The sequence below is a fragment of the Rhinolophus ferrumequinum genome, chromosome 12, assembly GCF_004115265.2.
Source record: "Rhinolophus ferrumequinum isolate MPI-CBG mRhiFer1 chromosome 12, mRhiFer1_v1.p, whole genome shotgun sequence".
In the NCBI taxonomy this organism is placed as follows: domain Eukaryota; kingdom Metazoa; phylum Chordata; class Mammalia; order Chiroptera; family Rhinolophidae; genus Rhinolophus; species Rhinolophus ferrumequinum.
In genome coordinates, this window is record NC_046295.1 from 76,498,617 (window position 1) to 76,522,119 (window position 23,503).

General features: G+C 45.6%; 1 protein-coding gene across 5 annotated transcripts in view; it reads left to right on the top strand.

Annotated features, from left to right (window-relative positions):
- GARNL3 (GTPase activating Rap/RanGAP domain like 3) overlaps window positions 1-23,503 on the top strand; it is a 125,604-nt gene that overhangs the window by 68,932 nt on the left and 33,169 nt on the right. For all 5 annotated transcript variants that reach the window (XM_033123062.1, XM_033123061.1, XM_033123063.1 and 2 more), the window contains 9 exons: window positions 3,995-4,094; window positions 5,586-5,704; window positions 9,467-9,531; window positions 11,824-11,887; window positions 13,857-13,883; window positions 16,036-16,111; window positions 16,808-16,906; window positions 19,757-19,860; window positions 22,472-22,580. In XM_033123062.1, coding sequence (XP_032978953.1) covers window positions 3,995-4,094; window positions 5,586-5,704; window positions 9,467-9,531; window positions 11,824-11,887; window positions 13,857-13,883; window positions 16,036-16,111; window positions 16,808-16,906; window positions 19,757-19,860; window positions 22,472-22,580 — 763 coding nt within the window. The remainder of the gene's footprint in view (window positions 1-3,994; window positions 4,095-5,585; window positions 5,705-9,466; window positions 9,532-11,823; window positions 11,888-13,856; window positions 13,884-16,035; window positions 16,112-16,807; window positions 16,907-19,756; window positions 19,861-22,471; window positions 22,581-23,503) is intronic.

The following is a 23,503-nucleotide window of genomic DNA, read 5'->3' on the forward strand; positions in this document are numbered from 1 at the left end:
TGCCACTGGCCAGACTGCCGTCTCTTCCTCAGAGCTGCTGGGCTGTGTTTGGGCCTCCCGTGTGACTCCATGCCACAGCTGGCCGTGTGCAGACCTCCGGGAAGGGCACGACACCATGGAGTGTGGGGTCATTTTCTACACCTGCGACCCCCCTTGGCAGTCTGTGAAGCCTCTAGACCCCTTCTCAGGATAATGTTTTTAAAGGCATGAGACAAAATACCCAGGATAACAAAGGGAAATCCGTTGTATTGAAATAGTTAACAAAACGATTTTTTAAACCTAATAAAAGATACCATAATATACATGCTTTTTTTTAATACATTAAATGACAAATCCAGCAGGAGGTCTCATAACTATCATAATTTTTAAACAGTGAAGAGTGTAAACAGCATTTCAAGCTGTCTACAGTCACTAGAATGAGTTCTGAACATGTCTGTGATTTTTTTGGTGACATGGTTAGGAGGGCTGTTCGTCCTACTGAAGTTTTTTGCATATATTCATAGTTGAATGAAATACTAAATTTAAGTTAGAAGTTAGGGGAAATAAAGATTTTTTTTTTTTTTGCACCCATCTAGGTTCATGCCCAGCTTGGATTCCTCTAGAACCCCTGTTTAGAGCACTGATTCTCAAAGTTCAGTGTTCATCAGAATCACCTGGGATGTTTGTTAAAATGCAGATTCTAGGGCCTTAACCGCAGAGATCCTGAGGAGGAGATCTAGAAAGGGCCCAAGGGTGCACATCTGAACAAATTTAAAAGCACTAAGCTAAGATCTGGGCTGCTACCTGAAAGAAACCTCTCTGTGCCATGCAAGTGCTGGCGGCTCGAGAGGCTTAACTGACCTGGGGACTTAAGTGTCCCCTCTCTAGGCTCTGCTGATGCTTTCTAGGATCCAGGGCCTTGGGAGCATGACGCCACCCACTGGGAGTCTGACTGTGCAAGGCCAGCTGCCTCGTCTGGACCTGACCTTTGTCTGGTCAGCTGATGTCTGACCTGGCTGGTGGACCCCAGGGTTATGCTGCAGCTACGTGCTGCGTGGTGACATAGTAGAAAGAACTGTGGACCGGGAGTACCGCCAGTGGTTTCTGGTTATAAAATGAATAGCTGTTGATAGTGAACCATCTGGAAAATCTACAAGGAACAAAATCCAATTATATGCTCTTCCTGAGTCACACCAAAAGATCAAAACTAAGAGGCAGCATCTCGAACAGGTGGTTAACATTAGCATTGCCTCTGAGGAACAGGCTGAGGGCGACAGCATCACTTACACAGAGTATTGCGACCAGGTGCGCACAACCTGCAACTAGTCATGGCGAAACATCAGAGAAACCCAAAATGAAGCCTGCTTTACTTTTAAAAAGGGTGTGTGTATGCTGCACTCTTCACAAATGTCAGTGGGATAAAAGACAAAGTCTGTGGAAATGTTCCAGATTAATCTGAAGAGACATGGCACTAAATGGTCCTGCCCTGAAGGGGGAAATGCTTAAACAACATTGCCAAGTCCATTGACAAGATCTGAATACAGATGGTAGATTCAAGAATTGTGTCCAGGTTGAACTTATAACAGTTGATAAAGCCGTACTGTGGTCATGTAAGAAGCTACTTCTCCTCCTGGGAAATATACGCTGAAGTCTTTAGGAATAAAGGGCTGTTGTTAATGCAACTTAGTCTTAAATGATTGAGAAAAAATTGTGTGTGTGTTTGTGTGTGTGTGTGTGTGTGTGTGTGTGTGTGTGTAGAGAGAGAGAGAGAGAGAGAGAAAGAGAGACAAGGAAGTAAACAAATGAATACATGGGATAAAATGTTACCAGTCGGTGAATCTGGTAAAGGACCTACAGATGCGCTTTCACTCTTCCAAGTCTTGCAACTTTTGTGTAAGTTTCAAATTGTTGCCAAATAAAAATATGTATATATGTGTATATATATATATATATATATATATATATATATATATATCAATAGCTGATCATTAAAAATTCAAGAAAATTCAATAAAAGCACCAAACTACTAAGAAACTTTAACCTACTTTTTTACTTCTTGATAGGTTAAAAAGGTAGAACATAAAAAAGGACACAGAAGATGATATCATGGTTAAGATTTTTAAAAAGAGCACAAACCTCTGAAATTGGAACTGATTTCACTTTTACCTCCACTACTTATTATCTCTGCTGCAACCTATTTCATGAAGTTGGTAGAGATAACGCTAGAGCTAAAGTACCCGGCCTGGTACTGGGTCCTAAGTGCTCTCTCAATGAATGTCTGTATTTCAGAGCCATGAGAAAGATAGAAAGCATCCCAGTTCACTTTGTAAAGCAACATAACCCTAAAAGAATGACAGAAATACGTACAGGAAAGAAACCCAAAGCTCCATCTCACTAACAAACATGATGCATCAATCATTGCTTTAAATCCAGCTGTATATCAAAAGAATCGTATACATCATGACCTCTAGTAGGATGTATTCCAGAAATAAAAGAACTGTTCAGCGTCAGGAGAGCTAGTGTATAATTCATTACATTACTAAGCTTTTCCCCATTTGATCTATAATCTCAATAGTTGCCCCCCAAAAGCTTTCAGTAAAAAACTAAGAAAAACCTCTGTAAACTTGGAATGGAAGGGAACTTCTTCAACATTATAAAGGAACTATCCACAGACATCTAGTAAGTCACTAGATTCATGTCAGAGCCAGAAAAGTATGTGCTAGAAGTCTGCCTTATACACATGGCACAATGTGGACATCGATGGAGTTTCAAACCGTATATTCATTATGATTCCATTTTGGTAAGAAAAATACGTATGTATGTACATGTGGGGAAAAAAATGAGAGGAAACCATACCAAATCGTTAGTAATTATCTTTGGATAGAGGACTCAGATTATTCATTGTGTTTATATTTTCCACATTGACTTATTTTTATGATACATTTTTAAAATTCTACAAAGAATATGAACTCTGAGATGCTGCAGAAAGGTGTTGTTACAGGTGAAATGTGCCTGTGACAGGGTAATAAACAGAAGAGGGCGCCTCTAGGGGGCACCAGCTCCCAAATAGTGCAGAGGCTTCCAGCCAGAAAGGAGAGAAACCTGAAACTCAAGTTATATATAGCTGAATTCGGTGGAGTCGTTAGGGTTTCTATATATATAGCATCATGTCATCTGCAAAAAGTGACAATTTTCCTCATTCCCAATTCGGATGCCTTTTATTTCTTTCTCTTGCCTGATTGCTCTGGCTAGGACTTCCAATACTATGTTAAAAAGCAGAAGTGATAGGGGACAGCCCTGTCTTGTTCCTGAACGTAGAGTGAAGGGCTTCAGTTTTTCACCATTCATTATGATATTAGCTGAGGGTTTGTCATATATGGAATACTATTCTGCCATAAGATGAAATAGTGCCATTTGCGACAGCATGGATGGATCTTGAAATTATTATACTAAGCGAAGTAAGTCAGAAAAAGTCGAGAACCATATGATTTCACTGATATATGGTATATAAAACTGAAAACAACAAAGGAACAAGACCAGCAAATGAAGAAACAAAAACTCATAGACACAGACAATAGTTTAGTGGTTACCAGAGGGTAAGGGGGGAGGGGAGTGGTAGATGAGGGTAAAGGGGATCAAATGTACGGTGATAGAAGAACTGACTGGGTGGTGAACACACAATGTGATATATAGATGATGTGTTACAGAATTGTACACCTGAGACCTACGCAACTTTACTAACCATTGTCACCCCAATAAACTTTAATTAAAAAAAAAAGAAATAGCTGAATTCACTGGTTCACTTTGTTCTTTTTCCCACACCCCAACGACCTCCAGAAGGCTTCTATGATGTCGATTTAGACTGGGTCTAGTAGCCTTTTCTAATGGTAACATGTGGTTACAGCCCTGTTTGTACGCTTTTAACAATGACTTTTCTTTGGCCTCTGGTTCATTGTCAGCTTCTTGTTTACTTTCTAAGTAAGCCTCTTAATGGCACAACCTTGTTGCTTTACAGAATGCAGCTGCTCTGCCAGGTACGTGGCGAAGAACAGACGTGCACTTAGAGAACCCAGAATACCACACCAGATGGTATTTCAAGTATTTTTTAGGACAAGGTAATTATGCCGTGACTGTGTTCGGGAAGAAAGGATAGTCAAAATGGAATTGTTGGTGTAATTTCTAGCAGGCTCTATGTGTGAAACTGATCTGGGAAGGGACACTGACGGCAGGGCATTTCATTTCAAGGTCGGCAGTAAGCTTTGGAGCTCTGAAGATTCGATTCAGAGTCTCAGCCCTACACGAGTTTTTCTTGTGATTTTTTTTTGTTGTTTTTTGGCCAGTTGTTTTTGTCCCTGGGGGGTTAAAGGAGATTAGATCATCTGAATGAGTGATGTGAGACATAAGAAGAATTTGCAGGGTGGAAAACAGCTTTAGACTTAACAAGGCAAGTACCCTGCCTATAGTGGGTTTTGAACATTTAGTTCAGGGCAATAAGGGGAAGAAATGATTCCCTGAGCTCCAGGGCCGATATAGAACCAGAGGCATCTTCCCGTAGGCTCTGGTGACAGGTATTTATTCTCACCCACCATGTGCCTGGCAGTACGGTGATCCCGGCCTTCATGGAGACTGTAGAATGGGTTCGGACCTGGTCCTGTCATTATTAACCATGGGACCTTACCCTAGTTACTCTCCACTTCTCTGAGACTTAATTTTCTTATCTGTAAAGTAGGGGGCATTACTATTACACACCTAGTAGGTTTGGACAGACTTTTCAATGAGATATGCAGGGGGAAAAACAAAGCCTGATGCCTGACACATAGCAAGACCTCAGATATTAGTAGAACACACGTACCTGGAAAGGTAGAAAACAGGAGTGTGGTGTGGAAGAATAATTATTGCAAATGAGTTAGATAAACTTATCAGGCTAATCCATTTGTTTGTAGAGAGCTATGAAAGACACCAAATAGTATCTTTCAAAAAATCTGATACTGTACTATTATTCCACTTATTTGGCAAGGTCAAATATTTCTTTACATTTCTTCATAAAGAAATCAATGGGAAAACTGTCATCTTCCCAAAAGCTTGAAAGCGCAGAGCCTGGAGCAGTGATGGCTATAGAGAAAAACGGTGCCATCAGTTTGGATGCCTTCAGCTTCCTGAACTGGCTTAAACAATAAGGGATGTAACGAGAAACCCAGAGGGAGGGCAGGCTCCGGGGTTGGTGGGTTCTGTGATGTCATCAAGGCTGATCCCCCTCAGGGTCACAAGGAGGTTGCAGCAATTCCAGGGATCACTTCTAGACACCCCTGTCCAGAGTTCAGAGAAGACTATCTTCAAGAGTGAAGAAGCCTTTCCAGAAACCCTTGACACATTTGTCCTCCTATCTCATTGGCCAGAATTGGGTCACATGCTCATTCCTGAACCAACCACTGGCAAGGGAATGGGATTGCCTGCTTCCTATGGAATGGCCAGGCTCTGTCCTGAGCGGCGTTTGGCATTCCTGTTCCCTGACCGTGTGGAAAGGGCTGGATACCACCTGAGGTGTCCATACAACCGGGGACTGGAAGAGTTGCATCTTCACTGTTCTAAACCTGTTTCTTTTCCAGTCCATCAGAATTACATTGGAAATGATGCCGAGAAGAGCCCCTTCTTCTTGTCTGTGACCCTTTCTGACCAAAACAATCAGCGTGTCCCTCAATATCGTGCAATTCTTTGGAGGAAAACAGTAAGTAACTGGCTTGCACCTCGAATTTCATCACCACTTAATCTGGGTGCTGTGCTGCCTCTGTTCATATAAACTTCCGTGGAATGTGTCAGAAACGGCTTTCTTTTTCTGAGCATGTTTAAGCGAACAATCTGATGTGATGTAGAGTTAGAGCTTACTAGTGAAGGATGTCCTGCAGAAAAGTTCCGGCACTTACCCCTCCCCCATGCCACTGTAGTTTGGGTCAGTCTTGCCATCAGCATAGCTGTTATTGAAGCAAAGTTTCTGCATCCCTTTTAGAAGATACCATTGGAGCACCGGGGGCCCGTTTTTCCACGTGCTTACATGACAGTCTTTTCTCATTTTTCACCTGTTGAGTAGTAATAATGCCCTTATCCAAAGCCTCTTAGTTTGTGCACCGGGAGGCTGTATTCTGCCCCCCGACTCCCCACCCCCATTTGCTAATTACAGTGTTCTAATCTCTTCTGGTTTAAATATTTCATTTGGATAACTCTCTCTTTTGGACAAATAATCAGTCTTTCCGATTTCTTTCCCCTCTCCCTGCTCCTCTTGAAATTGATACTTGGGGTGCCTGGGGAGAGGGTTTAAGAGATCTCATGGTGGCCGGAAAAGAGGACCTTGGATCCACATGGGGCCCTCTGGGTTCCTTCTGGTTTCTGTTGTGAAGTGACTGGTCTGGTCTCTGAACTAGCAACCACTGAGATGTCACGGGTCCCCCTGGCTTTGTGGGTCATTGGAAAGCACTGGCCCCTGAAATCCGTAGTCCACATGCCCCTTGTTGCAAAGTCTTTGGCTTGATCCCAGGTCTCTGCCCGTTGCCGAGCCTCTCACAAGCTCTGCGCCCTCACTGGTGTATCTGCTAGATGGCAGGAGGCGGGAGGACTGCCTTAGGCTCATGCCTCTAATCTTGCTGACCGTGCCTGGGAAGTGCCCCTCCAGTCCAGAAGCTCTTAGGGGCTTCCGGTTTTACCTGGAGATAATTGCAGCATTCTCTCCACTCCCTTCCAGGCCTGCCCTCGGAATGGGGAAACCAAGGCCCCCAGCACATAACCGCTTAGCTTTCCTACCTTCCTTCCTTCCACCAAGGCACGAAGGGGTAGGTTTCATACTTCCACTACCTTTCTGGGATAGATCCTCTCCATGTTGTATCTTCTTCCCTCAGGAAGTAACAGTCACTCCACCTCCTCACCTGGGATGTTGCCAGGTTCTAGGGGAGAAAGAGCGGAGTAAAGGCAGGGGGACATTTTTGCTTATTTTGATTTCCAAAGATATTGTCTCTATTACATTACAAATTGTAGTAAGCACTCTGAAGGAAACAAAGACACAGAATAATACGGGAGACCGGCTTTAGATAAGATGGTTCAGGGAAAGCTTTCTGAGATGACATTTAAAGAGACCTGCAGGATGAAAAGGAACCAGCCACTTACAGAGTGGGGGAGACGGGGAGCATTCCAGACAGAAGGAACAGCAGACACAAGGCAAATGAGGCATGCCCTGGGGATCACTCTTGGCTGGTCTGAGAGAAGTCATGGGATTTAGACCCCAGGGCCACGTGAAGCAGCAGCCCAGGGCTGGGCGCAATGAGTGTTTGTCCCCATCTGTGGAGAAATGCTACTGCCTTCATCCAGACCACTTACCTAGGCCCTAAACTATGTGCCAGGGCAGGGTAAGCATTTGCTGCCAACTACAGGGAGGCGTAGCTGAAGGGCAGTGAGGAACTGAAAAATCAGGGTCGGCATAAGGGGTCAGTTCTTAAGCCCCTATCAGCCCCAAGCCAGCTGCCAGAGGCTGCGGGAGTCCAAAGAAGTAGACTCAGCACCCCTCACCCCACCACGAGCTCACGTTCTCTTACAAAACAGAGAAATAGCCATGTGTATAAACCCTGCTTTAAATATTCTTGCCTGTCTCTGCTATGTTTCTTCTAAACACAAAGAAAAGGCTTCTTCTGAAATAAAAATGATTCATACTTGTAAAAATTCCATCAAGACAATACAGCAAATCAAAAAAGGAGAGGATCAAAATCCAACTACTCAGAGATAATCAGTGAAATCCTTCTGGGCATGTATACTTGCTCATGCACACACAAACCCCCACCCGGGCTGCATATGTGGGGTGACATTCGACATGGACCTCTCCGTCCTCCTGTGCTCACTTTGTGCTGCCTCCTATGCACATGGCTGGACTTTTCCTTTGCATTTGTGGGTTCCACTGGAAAGCATCGAACTACAAGGTGCCTTTTTATTGGAGAGCCACTCTGGAAAGGGAGAAGCTGGGGGGGAAGAGCTTTACTAGTTTGTGATGAAGAAAAATACAAATCGGCAACCCCACAAGCCTTGGGCTTCACGTCCATGCAGGCAGCTCATGGAGACGTTACTCTCACCCAGGTAGGGGCGGGTCCTCGCTCTGTTCCATCCGTTTCCCCTCCCGCTGCCCTTGGCTTCTCTTTAAAACTGCGTCTGAATGTTCAGTGAGAAGAACAGGTAGACAAGGGAGGGCCTGAGCAAGAAGGTCGGATTCAAGAGCCGTTTCTTGTCAGGTTGGCATCCCACACAGGTGACCGCAGTGTGAGGTGGGCTGGGGCCGGTGAGAAAGCAAGGCCATAGGAGTAACTCAGGTTTCGAGGAGTGGGTTGTGTGGAATTTGAAAATGCATATTCCTGTCATAAGACTCCTCCATATTTGGGGATTTTTTTGAATGTCTGTAACACAAACTACACACACACAAAAAGGCTGCACCTAACTTTCCTTGGCTATGGAGAATCCATAAGAAGGGCTCTATCTAACGCAACTTCAGGGGTGGGGGTGAGATTACCACGTTCTCTGAGGACGTGGCTGTGAAAGTTGACTGAAAGAGATCGTGAGCCTGAAAGGCTGAGGAGCTCCACTCCTAGGCCACTATTCAGGGCTTAGGCAGATGAGTTGGCAGATGTGTCCCCCAAAACAGGAGGAAAGTCGAATTTACTTCTTTGCCCGTTTCCTGCGAGAAATGTCCTTACCGTTCTCTAGCTGTTTGTACTGCCAATTTATTAGTCAGTTGGAAAGTTTTAAATGTGGACTATGTCATAATTCCTTTGGCTAACCGAGTGGTGTAAATCCTTCATGTATTATAAATCTGTATTGTCTCTTTAGTGGAAATTATAAGGAGACTAGCTTTCATCTGTATCTGGGTGGTTTGGACGTGGGACTGAACCGTTCATGCAGTCCTTCATTCATTCTCTCCCATTCAACCAATACTTACGGGTACTTTCTACGAGTTAGTCACAGTGGGCATCCATTTAGAGAGGAGGAAGCAGACTTTAAATAAGTAAACACAGGTAAATGTCGAAGTACACATTATGCAAACCTCTGTGAAAGATTCGAGTGATTTCTAGTTCAAAGTCTTTGACTTGGAACTATCACATTTGGGTCCCATTGAGCATGTAGAGACTGTCTTCTTACAATCCCCAAGGCTTCTCTGACTCTTGGCTCAGAGACCAAACCTCCCTCTCATCTGGTTCAGACAGCTCACCTGCTCGCCACAACACCTGAGACGCTGAGGACCTGTCAGTCAGTACTGTTTGGAGTTGGGGGGATGGCGGAAGATGCTGTCAAGACAGAGCAAGGTTTTTTTTTTTTCTCACATAGAATATGTTGACTCATACACATGCCCCTTGAAGAAAAATGAGAAAGACTGGATGTAGGTTTCTTTTAAATGGCCAGGTAAAGCTCTTTCAGAGATGGAAATTGCCAAACTTCTCACTGATTTGGTGTTTTGACTTTCTAGGGTACCCAGAAAATATGCCTTCCCTACAGCCCCACCAAAACGCTCTCTGTGAAGTCCATCTTAAGGTGAGTACAGAGGAATGGAAACCCAAAACCAGGAGCCTTTGTACATCTTTTTTCCTGCGATCACTCTGTTAGCTTTCTATTTTCTTGAGCCTTGGCTATGTACCAGACATTTGCTAAGCCCTTGACATGCATTAGCTCGTGTAATGTTCACAGCAATACTAAAAGGCAGGGACTGTCATCACCCCCATTTCATAGATGAGGAAATAGAGGCTCGGGGAGAAAGCCAAGATCACACAGCTGGTGTGTGCTGGACCCGAGGCCCAAGTCCAGGTCCGGCAGCTTCTGCGCTTTGCTCTTAAGCATGTCCACCCTGCGTTAGGTGTCCGCTTCTTTTTTCTTGCATCCATGCAGATACTTTGGTTTTGCAAAGAAAGCCAGGAAATGTTTTTCCTTTCATGTTTCTGCTTTGAAATAGAAACTCAGATGTCAGCAAATGCTTCTCGGGGAAGAATGCACTTCTTCTTCACCAACCCGAAAGTTAAATGAATGGGACATCTAGCTGCTCCGCGCCCACCTCCCATGCCCCCACCTTTCCCGTCCCTGTCACATCTCCCCCATGTTGGGTGGCAGCCTTCCATAGGGAACGCCACCACCTGGGTCGGGCCTGTGGCTTTGTCACCAGCTAAGATGTTACAAACCAGTCACAGTAGCTTCTGTTTGTCAGGCCAAATGCTTTCTAAGCGTTCTCTTAGTAAATCTGTAAGCCAGTTCCACAAAGTAGATCTATTATTATCTCCATTCCACAGAGCCTCAGGGCCTCAGACAGGTGAAGAGATTTGACAAAGATCTCGCAGCTCGTGACCTCGCAGAGCTGGGATTTAAACCTGGATTCATGTGACGCCAGGGCTTGGGAGGTTAACCACTAATGCCATCTCACGTGACCATGAAAGCTTATTGCCATGTTCTGGTGACTTACTCTGAGCTACAACTCATACTTGCCAACCTGTCCCTTAGAGTGACAAACTAGACCCTAACAGCTAGGATTGCATCTGGCTGGTGAAAAGGCACTGAGATTAAGAAGTAAAAAAACGACATACCTCATTGTCAAGCTTGATTTGGTCTCCAAATTGTAGACCTCAGAGTTTTCTTCTGAGCCATCTGAAGCCCTAATTGAGAAAGCATCAGGGAAAAGGTTCGCCTTTTTGTTAGGCAGAAAGAAAGAAATATCTTGCTGCTTCTAAATCCTAGCTTACTTTGAAAGTAACACTTTGAATTATAGTGGCTTAAGAGTTCCGTGCGTCTTTGTTTCCTCACAAGGAGTTCCTCCAGCTCATGTCTTCTTTATATTTAAAGACAAGGGACTTCATTTAGTTATAATTTCATTTAGTTACATGAATACAGTCCTCACTTCTCATCCTGCCACTCATAGCAGAGCCAGCTGCAGCAAGAAAATATTTTTAAAGTTGTGAAGCATTGAAGCTTCTATAGTTACTGCCAATTGCAGGAAAGAGTTTATCTTCATTTATTACAATCATGAACTTGAAAACTTAAAAAGAAATTAAAATATAAATGCTATGGAGTCAGATAAGCCGGAGTTCAATCTTGGCTGTATCTACTGCTGAACAGCTTTGTTATCCTGGACTGAGCCTCAATTTCCTCATCTTTAAAATGGGGATAAAATAGTACTTCCCTCATAGAAACTAAAGGAGAAGATAATCCATGGAAAGCATTTAGCAGGGTGCCTGGAATAAGGAAGTATGCTATAAATATGAGCTATTATTTTAACCTTTCATTTACAAATACAGGAATCCTCGCTGAAAGGATCCTTAGAGATTTTCTAGTTCGATGTCCTTGTTTTACCTCTGGAGGGACTTAGGCTTAAGGAAATTAACATGGCTTGTCCAAAGGAAAACAAAAGAACGACCTTGTTTAAGGACGGTCTTTGCTGTAAGTGGCAGAGGACTTGTCAAAGGAAGAAAGATATATCAGGTCATCTTAATTACGTTTCACTTTATCGTTAATTGCTATGTAAATGTCAGTGAATCCCTTTTTTAGTAAATAAAGGTAAAATTCATGAAGAATAGTCAAGGTTCCCGAAACTGCTCTCGATTCCTCTCTTATTACCTGAGTGTCATTGGGGGCCAGTTCTATAAGGAAAGTACGATGTGGTGTCTGGTTACTGTCATATAGTCTCTCACTGCTCCCTCCTTCGTTGGTGGGTATCTCCTGTGGGCCAGGCCCTCCCTTGATGGTTCTAGGAGATATGATTCCGCTTCTCTGAAGAACTGAGATAGACTCCACATTATTTAAGTTTCCACCACACTGTGGCTCATTCTGTCCATTCTGTTGCAGTGCCATGAATCTGGACAAATTTGAGAAAGGCCCCAGGGAAATTTTTCATCCTGAGATACAAAAGGTAACAGAGAACTTTATGCTTCATAAGTGTGTGAATTTGATCACAGAGTTAGATTAGAACTGACAGATCTCCCGTGATTCTTAGCCTGCGACACCCATCAGAGCTTCTGATACGCTAGGTCTAAGACAGGGGCTAGGAATCTGTGTTTTTCAGAAGTTCTGTGAGTGATCCTGGGGCATCACCACAACCAACACCCACTGAACTCCATGGGCCTCATTCCATGAACCAGAAAGGGGGGCGGGGGGTTGTTCAGAAGCATCCTATTGGCTTAAAGGCCAGTCTTTTTACCGAGTGATGTGGAATTGTGTGGAAAATGAGATTCTTTTTAATCAGTAAAATGCAAAATGTGCTTTTTGAGCTCTAACTCATGGAGGATGCTCTGCTGAGTAGAGGACAGAGGGTGTGCAGAAAGCCATCCTGTTTTCTTAGGACTTACTGTTCAGGGAAAACAGCCTGCACTGGGAGAGGAAAACTTGCGTCACAATCTATGTAATGATCCATCAGAAAAATGTCAACCAAGCTAATCAATTTCGCTCTGAGGTGCCCCCCTTGAAAAATATAAACATGGCCAGCACTAGCAGTGTGCCAGCTGTGTGTCAAGGAGCTTCAAGGAGTTGGGTACGCCAGGGTGGGTGGCAGGGAAGAGGCCGGAGTGACAGGCTGGATTTCATCCAGGAGGGCAGGGAGCCAGAAGAGTCTTTCAGCCAAGGAATGTCGTGCTTAAATCTGCTTTTTTGGGGAAATAGCATGGGAAGATGAGCAATCTTTGCTTGCATACCTTTAAATACAGTTAGCTTTTAAAAGAAAGCTACTGGCTCTCAGCTTACCCCAAAGGTATAGAATTGTGAATTCCCCTATCTTTTGTTTTAATTTAATTTTTAAAATAGTATTTGTACCCTGCCTCCACCCCAGAAGGAACTGAGCCAAAAATGGGTGTGTGAGGTTAAACTTTAAGCCATGCTGTGCTTAAAAGTAATTTTTATAGCAAAAACTTAAAAAGAAATTAGAAGTATAAATATGCCTGTACCAGTGTACCTTTATTACATCATTTGTACAAGTGGTCGTTCTTAGTCCTTTCCTTCTTGAAGCCTGGAGGTGACCTCCCCCGCCCCGACACTGGGCCCCAAAACCCACGAGCCCAAGATGCTTCTTTCCGCATCTTGCTGCTGCGCAGGTCCCCTCAGCTGAGTTCCTCTCCTCTCAGTCTTCCTTATCTGCTTTCTCTCCTCCATAAAATGAAAGGAGACAAGAAAATGAGGTATAACAACCTTCTGCCTGTTTATATCATAACTCTGTGCCTGTTTTTTACCAAACAAAAGACACTTCCTGCTTTGCCTTTATTTGTGTTTCGACTCTTTCCTTTAACAAGGACTCTTCATGAGCTTTCCCCCGTCCTCTGCACATGTGAGTGTGCACGTGAGTGAGCACCTTAGCAGCAGTAGTTTGACAGCTGTCAATCAGGTTTCTGTAGGAAGCCTTGAGCAGCAGGCTTTAGGAAGAGAGGAAAGAGTTCTTGCAAATCATCGGATCCAAAAAGTAAACAGGAAATAAGCCCATTGCATTAAACAGAAGGCCTCTTCTCACCAAGTGGGAAGGTGGCTGATGCTATTTAAAAATGTTCAGTGTCAGTTTCTGGCAGCTATACTGTAGAAACATTTTTCTTGGTCAGGATCTTTCCAGAAGCAAAGTGTGACAAGCTCGGTTTAAATGGATAGAGAAACCGAGGTGTCTGTGCAGTTCTTCCCACTGCTGTGCCCCATCTGTATTTCCAGAAAGTTCTGGTATAATCTGACTTTCCAAAATGACCAGGTATTTGATAAAAATCTGCAGAGCTAAATTTGAATTTTAAAAGCACTTCTGGGGGGTGGGGAATGGTGTAAACTTCAGTAAACTAAAGCTTAGCTTTCACAAAAAGTCAAAATTGATCACCATTAAGTGTGGGCATAACTTTTCAAACTTTGTTTGACAGGACTTGCTGGTTCTTGAAGAGCAAGAGGTAAGTAATTTTATGAGATGGGCTCCCAGCTGTGCTCTGCCTCCATATTTATACATGTGCCCTTCACCACGAACACGACCTTTTCTTTCGGTCAAACCTGGATTTGCACAGTGTGAGTCTTTTACCACTGAAAGACTCTCCTGATGTGGCTTTTCAAGGTATATTTCTGAATTTTCTATGCAGCTAGTTACAAAGATGCAAAACCAATCAAGCTACTTAAATCTGCTTGGAAATATTCAAATTTTAACCTTGTGATCGGGGTAACGAGGTTTTGATTTTCATTGAATTAAAGATAGGGTGTTTGCACTTTATCACACACTCCATTTACAGAATGCCATCTTTATTTGGGTGTTTCCAGCCCCTGTTGCCCCACTTTAAAAAACGTATTGGGTTTTCTAAGTACGTAACTAATACAGGGAAATATCCCGAATATTATAAATAGGCAATTGAGTAAGTAAATTATAATTTGTGCATATGCTGTCTCTCGGTAAATGGCAATATCATTGATCCAGTTGCTCAGGCCAAACTTGGAAAAATCCTTAACACCCCTCACTCGCTCACACACCCCATATCTAATCCATCAGTACATCCTGCTGAGTCTTCTTCAGACTGCGTCCCTAATTCAAATGTTTCTTCCATCACGACGACGCTAATCCGTTGACACCACCCCCATCGTCTCTTGCCTGGGCTGTGCAGCGTCTCCAACTCATCTCCCTGCTTCCTACGCCTGCCTTCTATTCTAGCTTTCGTGCAGTATCCAAATGTTCCCTTTAAAACATGTCAAATCAGGTCATCCCTATGCTCAAAACGGTAATGGCGTCCCAGCCCACTCTACTGGGTAAGAGTAGAGCCCAGTACGCTTACCATGGCCTGCTGGGGCCAGCAGGGCCCAGTCCTCTGCTGCATACGATCCATACTGACTTCCTTCTTCTCCGCTTTCTCAGGAAGAGCCTGCTGTTCCCACGCTGGGGATGCTTTTCCCCAGATGTCCTCATGGGTCACACCCTTCCCTGATCACCTTAAAATAGCATCCCCTGCCTCTCTCCCTCTGCCTCACACTCTCCGCCCTTCTACACGGCTTTGTTTTTTTTCCTGGCCATGTATTTTCATTTATTTGTTTATCTGTTGCCCCCACTCGAATGTAAACACCACGAGAACAGGGATTTGCTCAGTTTTGTCCACTGCAGCACCCCCAAATCCTAGAACAGTGCATATAGATAGAGGGCACGGGGGAAATATTTGTTGGTTGAAGACGTGAATTACGCAGTGGTTGAATGAATTATGAAATGTTACAATGCCGTTAAAAAGAAGGAGGTAGATCTTTATTTACTGGCGTGAAAAAATTTCCATGACCTAACATTTACTGATATAAAGAAGCAATTCACAAGGCAGTACTTACAGAAGAATCCCAGTTGTTTTTATAAACAAAGATTTATATGTAGATTCGTTTGTTCATTCATTCATTGATTCAACAAATATTTATTGAGCTCTTACTAGTATGTGCATACCATGTACTATTTGAGGAATTGGGGATACACTGATGAACAAGACAAGGTCCCTTCTTCCTGGAGCTTACAAGCTGGTGGGTAAGAGAACCTAAAGAGGTGAACAGGCAAACATAAACATGGCAATATCCATAGTCCCGAGAGCTGTGACGAAAGTACAACAATGTGGTGTAAGGAGAAGATCTGCTACATAGAACAAACAGGGAAGGTTTCTCTGAGGCTATGACATGTCAGCTGATTCCTGGACGCGGTGATGTAAATGCAGAGAAGGGGGCTGAGAGAATGCACCTCAGACTTCGGGCAGGGCAGTGAGTGGAATACGGCAGGGAGCGGGCAAAGGGGACAGTTACGTTTTTGTCTATATATTTATTATCCATGTCTGAATCATGCTCGTTGCTCCAGAATGCATGAACTCCCTGTGTGATTTGTAAAGGGCAAAAAAATCAAAGTAATACACGTGTCTGGTACATATCTGAAAACTACAGATGTTAATATTGGTCAAAATTGAGATGAAGGGGAGGAAGTAATCCCCCAGTGTCACTTCTGGTCACTTGGCAGTTTCCCTAAATAACGACCAGCATGTCTCATAACTGTGTATGCTTTGATGATAAAATGAAAGTCACCACCTTTTGTTGTCTTATTGTAAGGGCTCTGTGAATTTCAAGTTTGGGGTTCTTTTTGCCAAAGACGGGCAGCTCACTGATGATGAGATGTTCAGCAACGGTGAGTGTCCCCACCTCCTTTCCACGAACGGAAACCCTGTTCTGCCTGGTTGCAGTTTTGACAATCCAAACTGAACTTGCCAGTTGAGTTGGAGTCTTTACTGCAAAGAAACAGCCAGTCGTTTTATGAAATGTTAGGGTAAATTTTCAGGGTCAATTCTGTAGGGCAGACGTGGCCCAGTTTTGTTCATTTGATAAATATTTCTCAGCCACCTAATTAGTACCAGGCGCTGGCACCAGAGAGGCAGTCTCACTGGGAAATTACACGGGATCTGAAGAATTTGGTTCCACATAGTCTTAGTTGCAGAGGAAGATTTTTCGCTGTGATTGTTAGCATTGGGAGAATTATAAAACGGTGCTCCTTTTCCGTTATTTGGCACTTTTCATGTTAAGTACCTGTTGATTATTAATAGAAACAGTAGCAATGTTTTCATTTTGCAACACTAAATACCTGTGAGCCCAGTCTGGCGGGGGTAAGGTTGGTCTGTCTGATTCAGTCGTTTTCCCTTCCTTGGATTCCTGGGAGTTGTGGACGCCCCCTACCTGGGCTCCCAGAAGGAGGAAGCGCGACTTCTCCATTCTCTCCTACTGCATACATCTGCAGCGTCTAGTTCACTTTCAAGTGACTTCAGTGCGTAATTAGAAAATAAAGACGAGTTGATACCATACTTTCTCCACTGTTTACCTCTTCCTACAGAAATCGGAAGTGACGCTTTTCAAAAATTTTTAAACCTCCTGGGTGACACAATCACTCTAAAGGGCTGGACAGGCTACCGCGGCGGTCTGGACACCAAAAGTAAGCTTGTCTCTTGATTTCTGTTGTCATTTGTATAACTTTTGTCGTCAGCCTGATCTGCATTTGAATTTATACCCAAGATGGCGGGAGGGATGGACTAAGAGGGTAAGAGAGATTCGAGCTTCGCACCCAGGCTGACACGGGGTCACTGGACACATTTGGTGGCTCCACTGAGCTTTACCAGACCGAGTCAGCCCTCACAGCCCCTAGGGGTGGCAGGAGTCATGGTCTGCCCAGGAATTCTTAGCTCTGTGTGCCAGGACTGTGTGAGGTTCCGGAGACAGAGCAATGGATAAACCCACGTGGTCCCTGCCTCTCTAAGAGCTTATAGTCTAGTGGACAACACAGACATTAAACAGACAATTATCAAATAGTTTAGTACCAAGTACTTGGATGAACTAAGAAGAAAAAGTACAGAGTGCCAGGGGAGCATTTGACTAATCGGGGGGATTAGATAGAGAAGGCCTCCCAGACGGAGTGACGAGTGGGAGTGATTCGAGTGTCTTGAAGGGAGAAGAAAATTCCAAGCAGAGAACATTTGAGAAGTCCCTGAGGCAGGAAAGAACATGGTATGTTCTAGAAACTAAGAGAATACCTGTGTCGCTGGAGGGAGCAGAGGGACTGGAGAAAGGGGCAGGGTGATCCCGCAGGGAGTTTGATCACATTCATAATTTTGGATTTTATTTTAAATGGAATTGATGTCATCAAAGGGCTTTCAGTAGGGGCGTGATGGGATCAGATCGTACCTTTGAGCAGAACGTGCTGGCTGCCATGTGGAGAACGGGCCAGAGGGTGGTTAAGAGGCTGCTGCCTCAGTAACGACAAGGCTGTTGCCTCGGCTGCGGGTTTTTGGGAGGTTGGACGGGAGAGGAGCGGACCTGGGACATAGCGGTTTTAAAGGTAGAACTGACAGGATCTACCTGTGCCTGGTGGAACATGGGGATAAAGAGGAAAAAGAAATCACAGAGGACACCTCGCTCCAGTAGTGAGATTGGGAACGTCCGAGGGGAAGCAGTTTGGGGGGGGCAGTCTGAGGGGATGAACGTAACTGAGATCACAAGTTTAGTTTTGGAATCACTGAAGCTCTCTTATAATTGGGTAGCGTTTGTAGTTGTTTCCTGCGCTTTTACTCCTGTTGTTTTATCTGCTCTTCACAGTCAGTCTTTGAGGTAAGCCAGGCAGGTGAGGCAAGGTTCATGTGGCCTCAATTTGAGAGACTTCGAGTCCGGGTTCTCTTACCTCTGGGAGCCTCAGCTCTCCGCCAGCCCACGTTGGCGTCAGTTCACAGATTCCAAATACGGAAAGGTTAGGCACCTTGTGAGAAGTGCCCTGTGAGTGACTTACCCAACAGGTGCAGGGGTGATGTATGTGGCCCCAGGTGTCAGTCCCCAGCTTCCCCGTGACAGGCTTCATGTGTGCCTGGTGAATCCTGGCGTCCCCACGAATCCTGGCGTCCCCGTGACAGGCTCCGTGTGTGCGTGGTGAATCCTGGCGTCCCCACGACAGGCTCCGTGTGTGTGTGGTGAATCCTGGCGTCCCCACGACAGGCTCCGTGTGTGCGTGGTGAATCCTGGCGTCCCCACGACAGGCTCCGTGTGTGCGTGGTGAATCCTGGCGTCCCCACGACAGGCTCCGTGTGTGCGTGGTGAATCCTGGCGTCCCCACGACAGGCTCCGTGTGTGCGTGGTGAATCCTGGCGTCCCCACGACAGGCTCCGTGTGTGCGTGGTGAATCCTGGCGTCCCCACGACAGGCTCCGTGTGTGCGTGGTGAATCCTGGCGTCCCCACGACAGGCTCCGTGTGTGCGTGGTGAATCCTGGCGTCCCCACGACAGGCTCCGTGTGTGCGTGGTGAATCCTGGTGTCCCCACGACAGGCTCCGTGTGTGCGTGGTGAATCCTGGCGTCCCCACGACAGGCTCCGTGTGTGCGTGGTGAATCCTGGCGTCCCCACGACAGGCTCCGTGTGTGCGTGGTGAATCCTGGCGTCCCCACGACAGGCTCCGTGTGTGCGTGGTGAATCCTGGCGTCCCCACGACAGGCTCCGTGTGTGCGTGGTGAATCCTGGCGTCCCCACGACAGGCTCCGTGTGTGCGTGGTGAATCCTGGCGTCCCCACGACAGGCTCCGTGTGTGCGTGGTGAATCCTGGCGTCCCCACGACAGGCTCCGTGTGTGCGCGGTGAATCCTGGCGTCCCCACGACAGGCTCCGTGTGTGCGCGGTGAATCCTGGCATGCCTGCCCGTTCATCTCCCCCTTGCTGACTGTCAGCCTGTAGCATCCTAACTACCATCTGTTGACCACTTATCCTGCCAAGCACGGAGGATCTGGTCAACATCCTTACAGGTTACATATGATTTTTTTTCTGGTTTCAAATTAAGAAACTGAGACTCAGAGAAAGGTGAGGTGACGTGTCAAAAGAAACATCGCTAATGATAACTTGCATCCAGGTCTGCCTAACTCCAAAGCCTGTGCTTTTAATCACAATAGAATTTCACCAGTGTTCTCTTCTTTTTGTTTTACGGGCAGGGTAATCATTTGCATGTCTCCTTGTGTTCACTTTGTCCTGTACCAACAATAACCAGAAGGGAAGGAATTGTAATGTACTCTCGTTTTTAGCCCGGGCTTCTCGTGACCTCCTCTGCTCCGAGGGGAGGCATGAATGAGACAACAAGTGGCTTAGAGAGGGCGGGAGAGGTCTCTCCGCGTGGGGAGGATCCATGCTCTTACTTCTCCTTAGGTGGACCATCCAGAAGGATCTTTGGGACTGTACTGACTGGCTGCTCATAGAGAGAGTTTCCTCCTGGTCTCAGGACTCTCTGCTCCCACCAAATGCACGTTTGTGTTTTCCAGATGACACCACAGGGACACATTCGGTTTATACCGTGTACCAAGGGCACGAGATCATGTTTCATGTGTCCACCATGTTGCCCTACTCCAAAGAGAACAAACAGCAGGTACGTGTGAACACACAGCCCGTCAAATCATGACGTGACTGTGAAGAAGGCATCGTTATGATTCCACAGAGTTAGAGAGTTCACATGTTAACACATGAGCTGAATGTCAGGCACCAATTTAGGGATAGTCTGTATACCTGAACTGTAAATGAGCCTTAGGAAGAACTGTCCTCACTGATATTACCCCTTAAAGAAATAAAGGCTCAGAGGTAATACTGTGCGTGGGAATCTGTGGGTGAACGTGTGTGTTTGCATGTGTGTGAGTGTGGTTTTGTGGACCTCTGGGAGATGATTTTGCAGATATATTGCCTTTTCTCTGTGACTTCTCTCAGTATGTCTTGTCAGCACGAGATTATCGGGGATATCAATTAAGTCGGATCCTGAGTAATGGCTGACAATGGTTTTTCAGGTTAATTAGTGTCTGCATGGGCTGGGCCATGTTGGGGGAAAAAGCTGCCTCACCCACCCCAGGGTGTTACAGTCGTGAGATGCAAAGGTGCTTTGGGGTCATGGCAGATCGATTGGGATAAGAAGAGCTAGTTTGATGGTTTGGGGCCTGGGATGAGGAGCTGGTGGGTTGTCTTGCAGGCAGTGGAGACCCACTGGAGCTTGAAAGTTTGTTCTGGCTTCAGAGACTGACTGGGAAAGGACAGGTGGATGCAGAAAGTACCTGGGCCCAGGAAAACTGCTTAAGAGGCTGAGTTACCACCTACAAGGAGGATACCTGGGTGATTGCTACCAGGCTCTACCTCTTAAGGGCTGAAGCTCGTAGGATCTTGGGGTGACGTGGAAAAAAGAGACCGACCTGGCCTTCCCCATCATCATAAACTGTATTGCCCTCTTACATCTCAATAATAACATCATAGAACTTCCACGGAAATAGCTTACAATCCTCCTCCTCCCCCAACTCCAGCCTTTTCAACCCTGTATGTTCACCAGCACTGCCCATGGCCTGTGCCGGAAGCGGCGTTAGCCAGAGAGGCGGGAAGAATGCATGCGCCAGTTCAGCCTTTGCCCAACTCAAACGCCTTTAACTTTATCTTCTGAGGGGGCTGGTAGCATATTAAGGTGCAGCAGCACTCACCAGAAGCGTGGAAGTGTTCCCAGATGGGCCCTGGTGTTCTCACCATCTTGGCTGGTTCCCGGGTGATGCTTGAGGCCTCCACGTGCCCAGCGTCCGTAGATGTGAAGGAAATCAAAACTATAAGCTTGTCTCTGTTACCAGGAAGATGCTGCAGGTGGGAAGAGAGACAGAGAGATGCAGAATGATAGTGAACCTTAACAGGGTCTGATGGTGGGGGAGCAGAGAAGGACCACTCATTGGGAACCTCTCTCTGTAACCTGTGTGGTCTCTTGGGGGCTTCAGGTAACAGTCAGAAAGTCAGAGGCTAGGCTGCCTCATAACGTCCTCGTGGCTTTTTGACACCTGGAGCACTAGTGGAACAGTCTGAGCTACATCACAAATCCGATGTAAAGAAACAAACTCGCACAGATGTTGCAGGTTCCGGTATGACAGAAACTTCTTCCATCTCCCCCCGCCCTCCATCTCCTACCAAACCATAAAGGGAGGGGGTGTTGAGGTTTGCCTCCCTGCAGCATCAGTTTCTTCCCCACATCCCTGATGTCCAGCCCCACTAACACCTTCTGGTCTCCCAGCACTCCACACCCTGACGGCAGCATCTGGTACTGGAGGAAAGGTTCTGTGATCAGCCAGATCTGGGCCAAATCCTAGCTCTGCGTGAACTAGCTCTGTGACCGTGGGCACATTTTGTGCATTGCCATGCCCCAGGCTCCGTCTCTTTTCTTTGTACACTCATTCACTCCCTTGATGAGCTCATCCAGTCTCGTGGCTTTAAATAGCTTGTATATTCCAGTGATGACCCAAATTTACATCTCCAGCCAGACCTTGCCTCAAAACTCCAGACTCAATGGGCCAAACTCAGGTACTGCCTGTTTTGTTAAATAAAGTGTGTTACTAGAACACAGGTATGCCCACTCATTTACGTGTTATCCATCGCTGCTTTTGAACTGCAGCGGCAGAGCTGCATGGTCGCAAAGAGATAATACAATCTTCACAGCCGAAAATATTTTCTGTCTGGCCATTCATATTGCTGACCGCAAGTCTAAGAGATCTTTTTGGAAGGGTCACCTGGGGTTAGATTAGATAGTGCCATTGTTTTCACCGAGTATGTGCTTCAGAACCGGCTGAGGCACTGCTAAAAATATACATGTTTGAGCCCCATCCGCAGGGAATTCTGATGTAATACCTCTTATTTGGGGGCCTTCAATGTGAAGCTAAGGAGAGAAAGTAGGAGTAGAGGTGAACACGATCAGAGCAGCAAAGAGGGAGAGAATGGAGGCAAGTAGGCTAGTCAGAAGGCTTCCGTAAGGTGCACAACACAGGCCTGAACGGGGAGCGAGTGGCAGAGATGGGTAGAAGAGCCAGGAGACAGACAGACGGCTGATAAAAGGTGGGAGGCAAGAGGTCAAAGGTAACTGAAGTTCCGGGCTCTCTGATCATTGTGCTTGGTCATACTGTGTTAGTGTTTGAACTGTGTACGTGCCCCGTCTGAGTGACTTTCCCAGTGATGTTATTTACTCTTACATCCAGGTGGAGAGGAAGCGTCACATCGGAAACGATATCGTCACCATTGTGTTCCAAGAAGGAGAGGAACCTTCTCCGGCCTTTAAGCCTTCCATGATCCGCTCCCATTTTACACGTATCCTGGGCCTTTGTGAGACGTTCCAGTTTAGTGAGCTATTGGTCAGCCTCACTGGACTTAACACTTAAACCAAATGTTACAATTGATTTGCTTGTTATAATTGTTTTGCGCTGCTAGATTCTTAGATGCTTTTCTCTTCAAAAACCCCTTTTGGGATTTTTTTTCCTCAGCGTTGTTCCCTCTTCTCTCTCCATCCGTTGAAATAATGAATGGATTAATTCCCAGAGAATTCTTGATTTCTGAAATACCCTCCCTTTCCTCAGGTAGCCTGTGAAATGAGGGAAACTTCCTACCATCCATCGATAAGAAAAGAATTAGAAGAACATAGGTAGTGAATCCACTGAGAAATTTGCTTTCGTTATAAAAGCTTGCCAGTAAAGCTAGAAAGCCAAAACAATGTTTCTTTGTTGATTCTTTGCACTAGTAATAGCTGCTGCACCGCCTTCTCTTGAGATTGGAGGAATCGTAGAATTAATCATATTTTGCTTCCGTTCTGCTTCCTCTAGTCCCTGTTTGGCTCACATTGCCGGCAGGTTCTGCTAAAGTTCTCTGTAACGTCCAAGCTTAGCTCGGTCAGACGGGCATGGGACATGAACGTGACCAGCCCAACGGATACCCAGCTGCAGCCCTGTTGCTCTGGGTCACACGCCATGACAGTGAAACCCAAAGGTGGTGCCTCTACCGGTTGTACCTAATCAGCAAAAGGCAACTAATAGCCATTTTCAGAATAAAGTCTGGTCTAGTTGTTCGTGGTCCCTGGAGACTCCGGTAAAAATGTTGGGGGACAGAATCCGTATGACTCATTGCATCGGGAAGTAGGTTGCTCTCCATACTTTCACTTGTTCATTGAAACCTAACAATACAGCATGGAAGTTTTTAAAAGTTGAAAACTGCCAGATTTCTTCCATGAGAGCAGGACA